The 10,386-nt window shown below is 41.1% G+C and overlaps 1 protein-coding gene across 2 annotated transcripts in view; it reads right to left on the bottom strand.

The window, feature by feature from the left end:
* Positions 1–2,027: 2,027 nt before the first annotated feature.
* itpkb (inositol-trisphosphate 3-kinase B) overlaps positions 2,028–10,386 on the bottom strand; it is a 29,140-nt gene continuing 20,781 nt past the window's right edge. For both annotated transcript variants that reach the window (XM_035144031.2, XM_035144032.2), the window contains exons 9-12: positions 9,289–9,493; positions 7,033–7,134; positions 6,521–6,592; positions 2,028–5,448 (exon numbers count right to left, since the gene is read on the bottom strand). In XM_035144031.2, the coding sequence (XP_034999922.2) occupies positions 5,239–5,448; positions 6,521–6,592; positions 7,033–7,134; positions 9,289–9,493 (589 nt within the window). In that variant the 3' untranslated portion in view covers positions 2,028–5,238. The remainder of the gene's footprint in view (positions 5,449–6,520; positions 6,593–7,032; positions 7,135–9,288; positions 9,494–10,386) is intronic.

The raw sequence follows: 10,386 nt of genomic DNA, 5'->3' as shown, positions 1-10,386 counted from the left end.
CGGCGTCTGTTGACAGGAGGTGGGGTCAAAAGGCGCGTGCTGATTGGTCCAGGGGGATGAGGGAATGAACGTGCAGGTGTGTGTTGCGTTATGACGTCTGACACAATGTTCTTGGCAACAATATTTATTTTTAACAATAAACAAGGAACTGTGGCAATGACACGTCCAGATGCAAACAACACGCGTGTGTCAATAATAAACTATAACAAGGACCAGGGGGGTGAAACCGTCCTCTGCTCCCACCTACTGGTGAAGAGAGTACACCACATCAACACTACCCTGTTTGACTTTTATTACTTATAAATTCATAATATCTTCATATGTTTTTATATCTTTATCTTATTATTTTCTGCTTTGTCTGGTTTGGAATGTGCATTAGTACCAATGCAAAGTGTAACTGCAATAAATACACGTGCTTACAAGTCAAAAGGCATTATTAAAACTATATTTAAAATAAAACTATATTGTAAAACGCTGTCGTGTTGCAAATGTGAGGGTTGACCGACTTTCTGAGATGGCATCAGTAAAATGACATCACATATCAGCACCATGTTGTTTTGTGTTAAATGAACTCAAGTGAACACATATGCTGTCAATCTAAACCTGGTCAAAGTTGGGACTTTAAACTCACATTAGAAATCTAAATATATATAATAACAAAAGTGCAAAGAAGAAACAAGTGCCTTACAAATTGTAAACATATTTTAAAAGTATAGGAGCTACATGTTCTTTACTGTGTCACATTTCACAACCTCTGACGAGTCCGAGCCCCTGAATCAAAACTTCTCCTTCCGACCAGCTCCGGACGCTGCTGCTGTGGGCAGGTGTGATTTGAATGGCAAATGACCCCCATGCAAACACAGCAATTAATGTGGCCACGAGGCAGCGGCGGCAGCAGCAAGGGGTCAGAGGGAGCTTTCTCAGGTCCGGTTCAGAGGAGGCTTAGTCCTGATGAGTGGAATACACAGAGCTGTGGAAAACCTGCGTAGAGGAACATCCCTTTTGTTTTCAGCTCACATAGAATGAATAGCCGCGAGATATTTGTTAAATTATTTACAAAAAGCAAAGTGGATTAGAATAAGTATTTGCTCCATCTTCCCTTTTCATGTAGAGAGACATGTACATTCAACACTATTGTTACTTTAATGAGTTACTGAATTTAGGGTTAAACTGTCTCATACCTTCCTGTGATTTGCTGGCGTCCTGTCCAGGGTGAACCACTCCCCCTCGGCCCACGTCAGCTGGGATTGGCTCCATCTCTCCCCACGTGACCCTCAGAGGATAAGCGGTTTAGATGATGGATGGATGTCTCTTCTCTTTTCTTCCTGGTAAACCACCTTTTCCTCTACACATCTACGGTGTTGACCTGGGGTCGACTCCCGGCCGTCGCGGGGGTCTCTGTCAGTTGGGATGGAAATAATCTCCCAGCTCTTTCCACCTGTTACACACGAGCAGCCTTGTCATGTCTTTAGTACCACATGCATTTCTACTCTTTTCAAACCTGAGCCTCAGCAGACTACTTGTCGATATAAGCACTTCAAAGCAGGAGTAAGTATTTCTGGGGAAAGACTGTTGACATTTTGACTCAACAGTACAACAAATACACACCCCTCCCTTCAGTGCTCCTTCAGGAGACGGGAGAGAAGATTGTAGGTTTGTAGCAAAGCAAACAGCGACAACAATGGAGCTAGTGTGTCACCCGTTGGTTATGTAGAGACATTATTTATTAGGGCTGTAATGATTCTGGAGCTGAGATGGAAGCTGCGATACAAACATCCACAATCTAATATCGCGATAGGGGATGACAGGACCGTGACACACCAACCCACTGCCACCGCTACGTTATGTGACAAAACTCACACAATAAAACTACATATGGAAATCATGAAATAATTTTCTGATGCTATGAATGTTTTGGTCCAATCACGATGGAGCGATCACACCTACAGCAAACATTAAGACTAATTTAATCATCTCAAAATGTATGACGCTGATATGCAAGGAACACGATGCTACACACAAGACAGTTTTTTTTTTCTTTTCCATTCAGAATGCTTTATTGGCATGAATGTCGGGGGTGAACAATTTTTGCAAAAGCAACTTTTTGTCTCAAACTTTGGGATTTTCAGCCTCCAGCAGTGCATGGAAATATTTTACACACAAGTGGAAAAGTCACGTCAGGATCCTAAGGTAGAATATCAAATGCACGTTTGTGGTGGACACACAATTTCCCAAGTTGTGTGTGGTTGTTGTGGCAAAGTGGTTAAGGCGATGAACTAGAAACACGTCGGGGTCTTTCTGTGCGTGATCAAATCCTGCTGATAACAGTAGTTTTTGCACAAGAGCCAAAACCAAACTACCACTCCTGCAGAAAAACAGTATTATCAGGTGGAATGATTAAATATTAAGTTCAGGGGTTTGAATCCACAGTTCCACAGAACTGTGTACAGGATGGGCTCTTATCGCCTCATCCTGTGGGACAATGATCTTGTTGTCAGTGAAGATTATGTGGAGAAATGATCTATCAGGGCTGTAACGATTCTGAAAACGAGACCAAACCCGTAACACAAACGTCCACATTCTGGTGTTAGGATACAGGAGGACTGAACTGTGAAACCCCAACCCTCTGTCTCCACTTCAGCAACAGCCTGTTGAGCTCTTGTTACATTATTGATGTTAAGATCTATTTAGAGTTAGGGCCATATTTACTGCTCTTCCAAATTTTTTACCGCCACCAAGGAGGTTATGTTTTCATACCTTAAAAACAACTGCACGGATTTCTACCAAACTTGGTGGAAGGATGCAGATATGTCACAGTAGAAGACATACATTCGAGATGGGATCTGGATCAGAGGTTGGATCCAAGATTGTTTTCTTTTTTTCACTTTCTCAAACACCATTTTCACCATTTTCCCACAGAATAATTCATGGATCTTGATGATACAAATCAGGCACATTAAGGGAACTGGTATTTATGAATGTATCAGATCTGGTGCCTTGGCAGAGGAGTTTTACTTTTGAATCTCTCCCTGGCGTAAAGCTAAGGTCTGCACTGAACCGTGGAGTTGGAGAATCGCTACACCCCTAATAGATACATAGATAAAGAGATCCCAAAGTTACACATGGAAGCAGGACCTTTCTCACCAGATACAAACTATTTCAAAGGACAATCCAAATAAATAGAAAACCAAGAACAACATCCTACCTACTAAGAAACAACTCTTAAGTGCACATTGGGGAGCATAAGCAAACAACTAAGACGTTTGGTCTGAAAGGAACAGTTGGACATGTTGGCCAACACACTTGTCGTGTTTCTTGCTGAGGGTTAATTAAGAAGGTTGAAACATTTTACCTACAAAGGTGGTGTCGATCTATTTCTCATTTAACTCTCAACAAGAACGCTCACAAGTCCGTTTCCCAAAAATGTTGGACCATCTCTTTAAGAAGGCACTGCATGGACTATCATGTTCGTACAGTTCATCAAGAACCTGTTATAGCTAAGTTAGATTCTAAGTGACTGTTTGCGATCCCCATGACAGTAAATGGGTCTCATCCTCTGATTGTAAATCAACCTATCAATAGTCGTTATCCAATAGTCGTCATCCACAATGTCAGCAACCTGACTCCTACTGTTAAACATGCTTGAAGACAAAACAACACAACAGCCCAGGATTGAAAATGTCACAGTTTCCCATTAACAAAATACAAACACAATATAATGTTATAAATAAAAACAGGATGAACTACAAAATTAAGATAGGATAATAAACATGCACCCAGGAACTGATCATTAAGACTATGACAATAACATCCAGAGACGTGTTTTCAGTTACTTGGCTTTGTAACGTCAAGGCACTGTATAGCTTAATTACGATTGTTCATGGCTGTGAGTGTTCCACAGAGTTTGACTAAAGTAATGTTACATCAAAAACAAAAACCTACGTCTAACATATTCAATCTTTCTGTACATCGTGAACAATCCCAACAACGTGTGAGGAGGGTGATGAGGGTGAAGAGTGTGTGGCAACAAACGCTCGATGTCTCCATGTTGGCGGCAAATTTGAAACAATGACTTCAACAACTGTCCGAAAACATAGACGACAAATCGACGGCGTCTAAACTCTGACTATGGCTTGAAAAAGAGACTAGTTTCGTTTTCCACTGTAAAAACAAACCTAAAATCATGTTCTAATGCGTAAAAACACATGCGACTGTACAGTCTCTACTGGTGTAAATATAATTATTGTAAGTGCTTTTTTTAAGAAAACCGACATGAGTGGAAGTTGTGTTTAAAAAATGTAAACTAAAAAATTAAATGTCTAGCAGATTATACAAAGGTGCTGGGAACAAGGTTGTTATTTAAAATTCTTAATTGGTACTAAAAGTGTTGAACCATCCAATTTTCAAATCACTATGCAAACTGTTTTTATGGAATTGAAGCATCTGTCAAACTAGGATCACAAATTATGACAGAAGAATTGTTTGTTAAGGAAAAATTTGACTCTAATTATAATTTACTTTAATATTTTACCACCTGGGGGCGCCAGTGTTTCATTTTGCACACAGTTGTTTTGAAGTCAGATGATATTTTATATTTTTCATAGTGTCAAACAAATTCAATGAAAAGACAAAACATATTTAGTTTTCTTCTAAAAATAAATATTTGTAACATGATAAAAAAATCTTAAAAGAAAAAATGTGTTTGGGGTTGAGACCCACATACAAGTTTAAAAGTAATGAGAGATTCATCGGCTTTGAGGAACTTAGAATATATAGAAACATAGAACAGTTCTTGCCTATTCCTTGAATTTGTATTGAGAACTATATAGAATATGAAAAATACACTTATCTCACAGCAGTCATTTTAACAAGTCCCAGGAGAAGAAGCACATGTTGTGCATGCTGGCTCATGTACTACAGGGGCATTGTTAATGTTACTGAGTGTCTCTTGCTGTGACAAGTTAAAATGCCTGCTGGAAAAACCCCTGAAGGGGTTACGGAAAACACAAGAAGGCTATGAATGGTGGAGATCCTCAACCTCCACTGGATAAGAATAAAGACAATGCATCCGTCAGTGAATCGGCCAGTGGGTGTTGTGGGATGATGTGTTTACCAACATGAGGACAAATGTCTGAGAGCATCCACGAGGAAATCCAGAGTGTTTCCCCCCCGAGGAGCAAAGGATGAACGGAAGCGACTGTTGTGAGTCCAAATGTTCGATTCAAAACTCCTCAGACTTCAAGTCTCAGAGTTCAACATGGTTGAAATGATGTCCACCAAACTATCAAGTCCAGAAAAGTAGCCATCTTCTCTGTTGCCCTCTACCCACAATGCTCGGTGGGTGAGTTCCTCTCCGTCAGGGAGAGGCGTGGTTTTCCCAAAGTCAATCATCCAGACTTTGGCCCGCCCTTTACTGTCGTGAACGAATAACAAGGAGCTGCCAATCACCTGCAGAAACACAAAGACGAGAAATAATTACTGAACTGTACTTTTTTTTTCCACTCCACATTGTTCGCTTCCTGTTTTCTGTGTTTTCTGTTTACATTCAAGTGTACTGGTGTTGTATAATTGTGTGTGCGTGCAATCGTAAGTGTGAAACTGAATGTGTGGTCAGGACTGTTGCTGCCCAATTTCCATGACAGAGCCTGCTGTGTCTCGGTAGATGCAACACGAGGACTGGTGAGTTTGCTAGAGCAAGTCACTTTCACTAAATTACACTGAAATACTTCATTAGAGAATTAAAAGATCAACAGTAAAAAAAAAACACAAAGAAAAGGTTTCATGCAGTGTTAGTTCTACAGAACATGGACATTCTCACATTTTAGTTTCAGCATCGATTTGAAAATGAGCGCATCCTTCCACATTTCCACTCACGAGTGGTCGCCTTTGGTTACAGTTAACGGTTAACATTTTCAAATATATAATTATAAATGTCATGAAGTAGAGACAACTCAAGCGGTTGATGCTATGAAAGCGTTGGTCCTGCAAGGTGCAAGATGGTTTTGAAACGCTTGCATTATGAGGCCTGTTCAACCCATGAATGTAGATTTATTTTAGTGTGACATTAAAACCAGCATTAATGTATTTCATCAAAGAACATTCATATCATTTAGTTTATAGCTCAAAGAACCTATTTAAGTGTGCAAACTGAGGGGCAAAGGGGCAGATCAAGGAATTTCTTTTCCACTTTCTTTAACATTGGAAGATCTGGTATTTTATGGACATTTTCTACAATTTCCAAGGGAATAATTAATGAAAAATGATATTTATAAATGTGAAATTTGGTGCAGCTTGATTTCAGTTAAATTTAAGGGGACTGTTTTGAACTTGGCAGAGGTAGTGTATGTGTTCTACTGAGTGCCATTCTAGTTCTTGACTTAAAATAAGTTTATAAATTAAAGATATCATCAGTTTTAAGTTAAAAGTAGACGTTTGTATTTGTAGTAGCACCATCATGAGCAGCAGCTGTACAGAGAGCAGCAGTAAAACACGGTTTCAGTCACTGCACGTGTGCTTTTACCTCGTGGGTTTTGAAGAACGAGGAGGTATCTAGAGTGTCTCTGATTTCCTTCAGCCTGGATAGATAACTATTCTGTAAAGAAAACACACAAAGTCTTTTTTATTTTTATCACAATAACTCAAGTCATTTGATCTAAAATTCTCAAAAATTTGCACAATTCAAACAACTTCATGCCTGTTCATTTAATAATCTAAATAATCCCTTAAATCATTACAAAATAAAAACACAACACACTCATGAATGGTTTCATATAATTACTGTATGCATCTGAATGGTGTGTGTGTGTGTGTGTGTGTGTGTGTGTGTGTGCGTGTATGTGCATAAAACCCAAGGACTTCCCTTTTTGTTTGACCCTGGAAGCATGAGGCCACATTGTGCATCTATGAACACGTGTTTCCATATGAGTGTGTGTGCAGTTCAACAAAATTCCATTCCTCATCTGTTTTTCAGTTCCATACAGTAGTCAAGGCCATTGACACACACAACACACAACACACAACACACACACTTACCAGTACGTCCTTATTTCCTTTGACAAAGTCGTGAAAGGCCGTAGTAACTTGCTCTCTCGTCTTTGTCTTCTTAAAATCTCTGTTCACTGTCCCATCCTCCTTCTACAGAGGAGAGGAGAGGAGAGGAGAGGAGAGGAGAGGAGAGGAGGCCATCAATGTGAGAACCAACGTTATGCAACAGTTTAACCTGATATTTGCAGTAGCAGAATATGACAATATATCACTGTAGACAGCATTATGGTATGAAAAAGACTCAACTACCTTAACTAATACTTAAAACTTGTATAATAACTACAACTTCCAGGCTTCTGGTACAGATGGGAAGGATGGGGCTGAGGCAGAGGACGGGAGGCGAGGAAGGAAAAGGGGCAGAGGAGAGAATGGACAAAAAAACAAAACAGGAAAAACAATGGGAGGAGGAAATGAAGCACAGAGGGAAATATATATTTAGAGCCTTAAAGCAGGAAACTGTCCTTGAATACCGAGTCAAAAATATTTCAATCTCACAAACTTTCACAGGATTATTGTCATGACAGATTACTCAGATCAATGTGACAAAACTGTCAAGAAAGACCTTCCCATATACCCAGAATTCCAGGTGATACATTGAAATCCTTGTTTTGTCTCGGGCTGCAGGATATTAGGAAAACATGCGATATGCGATAACGTTGTTTAATATCGCGATGATGATATGATTTGCGATAAATAAACATAAACAGGCCCTGGCTACGGACGCAGAGACCACGGACAGCTCCACGGCCGGAAGAAGGCCACAGCCCCCCCCGCAGCGCCACCACGTCCGGGGCAGACACTAGGGAGCCATGCACAGCTCCACTAAGTCCACTCACAGTGTTAATTTGGGTCTTTTCATACATGTTTGGACTGTGAAAAGTTATTTGTTTACAGTGTTTAGCGGCTCTGTCAGTAATTTACATCCTCTCTTGTGTCTCTGTCATTTGCGCCGTGTGCTGCGCCAACTGCGTCAAACCAAACGGAGCGCGCCGCCATCTCCTCCAGCTCCATACATTGTCTCAGTTTATAAATTCAGTGTTTTTTACTCAGACTGAGTTTATACATGTGTCCGATCACACTGTGTGTGTGTGTGTGTGTGTGTGTGGGGGTGGGGGGGAGAGAGAGAGAGGAAAAGAGGGAGCGAGCAGCTGATGAATGCGTGCTGCTCTGAAGAATCAATCATTATGTGATGATCAGTGTTGATATTGTGGACGACAATCAAATCAACTGTAGCGAGAAAGGGTCGTCAGCTGAGGGAGAGAGAGACACACACACAGCAGCGAAGTCTGTGTGTGTGTGTGCGCTGTTACTTCCCTCAGGATCTGGGATCATAAATAAGCTTCACAATTCTTTTATATAATCAGCCGATCATATTGATAAATCTGATCCAGGACAAACGTGATCACTAGAAGTTTCCACAGCAGAGTTTAGTTGGAGGAGGCGGAGCTAAATCTGATGGAGTGAAGCGGCCCCGTGTTTTCTCTCTATTCTCTTCATATTCTCTTCTTCCGTCGCAGTTTTTGCCGTCTTTCGCGCACGTTGATATCGCGATCACTATAGATTTTTCGATATATCGTTTCAGTATTTAAGGTGGAACATTATCAGTGGAAGTACAGTAGATTAGCATCAGGAGCAGAACCAGCAGTGGAAGTCAAAACAGTTGGTGGGTTCACAGTGAAATAAATGAGCTTTTCTTATTGTGATGGCTGCCAGGCAACAAGGAACTATTTGAAGACAAAAGTATTTTTCCCCTTTATGGTTCAAGTCTGAGCACAACTCTCAAGTTCGCACTCACGGACGCACACACACACCTAATTAAAATTTACAGATTTTCACATTAGACTTGAGCTTACAAGAGCTATACTGTGCACACACACAGACAGATAAAGACACACACGCGTGTCTCTGTGTGTGTTTTTGGGGATAACCTTTGGTGTCATGGCAACAGACCACCGGGAGGCCGTGAATGTCCTTATATAGCCACGACCCTCAAATAAAGACAGAGAGGGGGATTTGTGTGTGCATGTGTATGCAATGTCAGTGCCAGATGCCGAGGCCTATAGAGGTGCCACAAACAGGCTTCGTGTACGACAAAGGAGCTCATGCACATACATGTACTTCAGAGGAAGTTTCTGCTCAAAACAGGAAGTTAGATCACACCCCTGAAGGACACATACACACCCACACACAGACACACACTGAACACCAGAAGAAAGAAGGGAAGGAAGGCTCGGTGAGTGTTACCTTGACTCCCTCTATCCTGAATCCCAGGGTGGCCGTTGAGCTTATGGTCTCTCTCCACTGCATGTATCTGGGTTTGGTCACCACTTTCTTTTCGTTTTCCTCGAGTGTAGCCGCCGCAGGATCAACCTCGACCATTTTCTGATACATGTCAGGTCTCGGAGAAGGCTTCTTACGAGCCTTGGTCAGTTCTTCCTCAAGGTAGGTCCTGAAGGGAGAAGAAACAGGTGGTGCAGACAGAAGAAAAGGTGAGAAAGATGAGCGGAGAGGCTGAGAGAGCCGGAGCGATATCTCTGCTCAAACAGCAGGATACAGCTGTTAACATCACACGCTCTACGACGGATTGCCAGATGTAGGAATGTGTCAGAATCACAAAAAATGTGACAGGGCAAGAAACGTGAGCAATGAGATGATTATATGGACTTTAAACAAATCCTCAAAGCCAAACATGCAGTATTTAGGAGAGCGTTATTTGCACGGCGCAAGGAAATTGCTGTATTTCCCACAGAGATTTGATGTGCAATAAGGGATTATACCCTCCCCCAACTGATTTCCATGAAACGTGATGTGACGGATATTTTGATGCAGATCCAAACAGAAATCTGCATCTAGTAAATTTATGATGCATAACTGCACATCGACCCACGAAGTAAAGCTTTCGGGAGGCCAGTCCATGCACTTTTCAACCCTCAACTATGGTCACGAGCTCTGGGTTGTAGAATACAAGCAGCCAAAATAAGTTTCCTCCGTCAGGTTGCTGGGCTCAGCCTTACAGATGGGGTGAGGAGTTCAGACATGTGAAAGGTGTCAAACCACTGCTTCCTCGTGTTGTAAGAGGACAGTTGAGGTGTTTTGAGTGATTTTACTTGGATTTTACTTCTAAACTAGAATGGCACTCAATAGAGTTCACTAAGAACCACACTTATGAAATCCCATTTATATTCACTATATCCAGATTTGTATTTAGATCTGCACCAAACTACACACAATCATAAATATCAGTGCCCTAAGTATGTTAGATTTTTTTCATTACGATCATTTTTTGCCAGCATTAAAGACTTTAAGAAAAAGCTAAAAGATTCCTGGATGTGCCCCCTGATC

Source organism: Hippoglossus stenolepis, chromosome 20 (genome assembly GCF_022539355.2).
Source record: "Hippoglossus stenolepis isolate QCI-W04-F060 chromosome 20, HSTE1.2, whole genome shotgun sequence".
Classification (NCBI taxonomy): domain Eukaryota; kingdom Metazoa; phylum Chordata; class Actinopteri; order Pleuronectiformes; family Pleuronectidae; genus Hippoglossus; species Hippoglossus stenolepis.
Note: the sequence above shows the minus strand (reverse complement) of the source record. Positions and strands in the feature narration are given on the sequence as shown.